This window comes from Neltuma alba, unplaced genomic scaffold, assembly GCF_004799145.2.
Source record: "Neltuma alba isolate B1F8T4 unplaced genomic scaffold, ASM479914v2 tig00013787_pilon, whole genome shotgun sequence".
Classification (NCBI taxonomy): Eukaryota; Viridiplantae; Streptophyta; class Magnoliopsida; order Fabales; family Fabaceae; genus Neltuma; species Neltuma alba.
This window is the reverse complement of record NW_021637908.1, coordinates 22,407-26,325: the sequence shown is the minus strand read 5'-3', so window position 1 is coordinate 26,325 and position 3,919 is coordinate 22,407. Positions and strand designations below refer to the sequence as shown.

Here is a 3,919-nt window from a genome sequence, read left to right as displayed (position 1 = left end):
AATTAAATTTATATATATTTTGCTTTGATCAAATTTATATCTTGCATGTGAATAATCTTTCACAATAATTTTAGATGATTATGGGCTTGTATGGAATGGGGATTAAAGCTTTGAAAATCAGTTTTTCCATCATAACTTATGGAATATAAGGTAAATATATGAGGATAGTTTTTTCTCTACTTTAAAAAAAATGTTTGAATTAGCTTTTTAAAAGTAATTTTATGAAATTTGATTAAGAATGCCAGAAAAGTTTTGCTTTAATTTGCGTAAAAATCCCTCCCCCTCCCCCCGGGGCGGGGGCAGGGACCTCTCAGCGAAGCAACCATCGGCTTATCATTAATATTTGCGTAAAAATGGGCTTTTGATCTGAGAATAATTCAGAAGGCCCCTTTGAAGACAAGCTAAGGAGTAGTATGATGGCCCAATATTTGAGTCTCAAAAAATGATAGGAAAAACGATAAATAAAGATCACAAAAGACTGATAATCATAATTTAGAACCACCAATTATTGAAATTTCAATTAACGATCATAGTCCTAAATTATAATCTAAAAACATATCTTTGCCAAAAATATCCTTGTTGTTGACTCATCGTCAGAAATTAGTTGGCCCGTGGCAAGCCTCTTTTTTTTCCCCTTTAACCACAGGAAACTTTTTTTATTTACAATTAAGGATTATGGTGTTTAAATTGAATTTCAATATTTTGATATTTTAATGTATAAATTGTCAATCTTTTGTGGTCCTTATGTATGATTTTCTCAAAATAGTATAATCACCATTTATATGCACCTATCTGATCAAGACCAAGTCACAAACTCGACATTGTAGCAATTCAGGGATCTAAAAATTCAATTTGGAATTTTATTTAATTTGCAATCAAAATGAAGCAATAAAGGTCAAACCATAAACTTTATGATAATCCCAATTCCACACCTTAAAATATGATCTCTAAATCTTACCATCACATGTACAATCTATCTTTTCGTACCTCATTATATCCCCTAACCTCCAACCCCCTCAATTATATATAATCAATTCATTACTGAAAAAACTTATAAATACCCATCAAAATGAAAGCTTTATTCATTAAAATCATCAATTTATTACAATGGCATGAAATTACAGATGGAATCGATGCACGTTATAGCCTCCCACTTGCAAAGAGCTTCCATGCCACTAACCACAAGGTCGTCAACCCTAAACTTATTTTTTTCCCAACAATAACCTTAAACTTTATAACAAAATCTGCATTATATTAGTCAATCGATTTATTACTGTAAAAATCTATAAATACCTATTATGACGAAACTGTAGGATTAAGCAATGCATATCGGAGAAAGTCCTCATCTTTCTGCAAGACAGCCAGATATTCTTCTGGCATAGTGATCCAAGCCTCAATTCCTTGGCTTGTATCAATCAGAATAACACTATTAGGAACTGTTTCCTGTGTTCCCCCTCTGAAACCTACCCACAGTGGCTTCCCCCATCCAAAATCCATCTCATCGAACCCCAAATTACACCAACTTGAGAACACAAGTGGAATTGGCTTCTTCTCCTCTATCCCTTCCATCAACATCCCTCCACACTCAGCACTCAGCAGAAAATTAGGGTCTCTTTGAATCCTCAAGAACAAGTCCTTATTGACGCTTCCTATATTCTGTCTCGTGATTTTCACTAAGTCATTGAGACTGATATCGTCTGTGTAATTGGCCTTGTCATAAGGTATCATCACCGGCCAGTGCAGGTTTCCCATGGAGTTACTGGATAAAGGGTCGCCCCTTTTTCTTCTCGCGTCCACTATGTGCATTAGTAATACCAAAGATATTATGCCTTTGCTTTTATATGCAAGGATCATGTGCTTGGAGATGAAAGAAGACAGCACTTGATAACGTGTAGGATTCGGCAAACCTCCATCATCATCATCTTTTACTTTGTTTCTCAGGTTATTCATGGCCTCCTCAGTGAACACGAATCTGAAAAATAAAACTCATATGTCATATATATCTATATATATATATATATATATCAATTCAGCTCATAAAAAATGTATCCAGATAATATTCGCGATTGTTATCAAGAAAATTCAATACAGTTAATAAGGATTTTGGCTCATAATATATGAGATCATAGCTTCAAACCCAACTGCCACTAATATAAGAATTTTGTTGATGAGCTATTTATAAACATATACGTGTTTTCTTTAGCCAGAGGCCTGCTATCACTCACTTTCTCTCTCTCTTTTTATGTAACTATCTGAATGAGTCAGAGTGTTATTAAGTAAAATTAGAGTTAGTTCTTCTAGCTAAAAGTGTTTTCTGCATCTATATGAGCTTAAACTCGAGACCTCATGTTTAAACATCCAAAGCCCTTTCTACTAAAACTAGTGATTAACTGGCTTAAACTTTCTATTGACAAAAAATTTATTAAGCTTGTTACGAAATCACCTTCTTATGGTGCAATTGGCTTCAACTTTTGAGGACGAAGAAACAAGGCCGGCACGCACACGGGAAAAATCTATGGGAGGGAACACGGCAAATGCAGAATCAAAATCCGGCCACTCGATGTCTTCTCTTTTACTGCGACAAATCGCCGACCAAGTCTTCAACAAGACACGGCACGAGCAAGCATCCATGATGGTATGAAGATTACACACCCCAATGGCCACACCGCCACACTCGAAAGTGTTAACTTGAACCAGCAAATGAGGCAACGATCCCGGTGGATGAATCTTGCAAGGCTCGCATGGAAGAAGCTGGTTTAGATATTCTGTTTTTGGTGGGTTCAGGAAGTCGGAGATGGAAGTGTTCACGGTGGCTTCATAATAGACGGCTCCTTCGTCGTTGCAGGAGACGGAAACGAGGTCGTTTCGTCGGCCGGCGAGAGGGTAGAAGATGGTTAGGGTTTCCGAAAGCGAGTGTTTGAGAATGTTATTGGGGTTTGTGAAGGTGGGGTAGAATAAGATTACAGGGATGTAAGTGTTACGGTGGAGGATGTCGAAGGAACAAAGCTTGAAGGTTTTGTTTTCTGGAGAAGTGGGTTTGGATGGCTTGATGATTTCTCTTGAAGTCACTTTGATTTCCATCTTAAATCACCTCAAAGATTACAGCTTTTACTTTGATTTCTAGCTCAGTCGAGGTGGCTAGAGAGAGAACTAGATAATATATAGAGAGGAATTATAAAATGAGTTACGTTCATGAATATGAGTTTATGTTACTAATTAATATTAGAGGGGTTATATCAAGGGCGTCATTAATCATCATTCAGTTATACAGATTATTATGCAAATTATAACTCCATATATGTTTAATTTAGTTCAGGCCTTCAATTTATAGGTTACGTGTGAAGGTGCGTAGTCAAAAATATTTTAAAATAATTGATTTTTAAATGGTCCGTATTATTTTTTTAAAAATTAGTTGAGATGGAGAAAATGCAGAATAGATATAATTTTTAAACAGTCAATTTGATAGTAAATAATAATTTAAATAAAACTTATGCTTGACTTTAATTACTTACCATGCATTTTAAATGTGAAAAGTAAGCTTTCCTTTACTTTTTGAAAATTTTATGTTGATTTCGTTTTAGGCTAAAAATGCCCCTATGTTTTGAGAATTGAATAAAAGTAAACAATTGAATAACTGATGTGGATCTATAAATGCATCACATACGAGGTTAATTATAATCTCTAAAAAGCAGGTGAGTTATAAATATAAATCCGTAGGATGGACATTGTGTGTTTTTATATGTATGTATATGTATATATAAAAGATGTTAGAAGTCATTTGCGCTTGGCAAATCAAGGCTACGAAGATTTGAAAATAATCTAATTTCACCAAAACCCTTACTATGGAGGTAAAAAACTGCTTTAGTGATTAAATTAATGGGTTAAGATGCAAATTGTCCCGAAAGTTTGTACTTAGGAG

The 3,919-nt window shown here is 34.9% G+C and overlaps 1 protein-coding gene across 1 annotated transcript; it reads right to left on the bottom strand.

The window, feature by feature from the left end:
- Positions 1–1,296: 1,296 nt before the first annotated feature.
- Positions 1,297–3,081, bottom strand: LOC114739155 (vinorine synthase-like). Its single transcript, XM_028927208.1, has 2 exons — positions 2,444–3,081; positions 1,297–1,972 (listed from the first exon to the last, which is right to left on the bottom strand). Exons 1-2 carry the CDS (start codon positions 3,079–3,081, stop codon positions 1,297–1,299), a joined length of 1,314 nt encoding a protein of 437 aa, XP_028783041.1.
- Positions 3,082–3,919: the final 838 nt, after the last annotated feature.

Excerpts from the sequence above, each read along its gene's own strand:
- LOC114739155 (XM_028927208.1), bottom strand. The coding sequence starts at position 3,081 with ATGGAAATCAAAGTGACTTCAAGAGAAATCATCAAGCCATCCAAACCC. Across the intron at positions 1,973-2,443 it reads GCCAATTGCACCATAAGAAG|ATTCGTGTTCACTGAGGAGG; the intron begins GTGATTTCGTAA and ends TTTATTTTTCAG.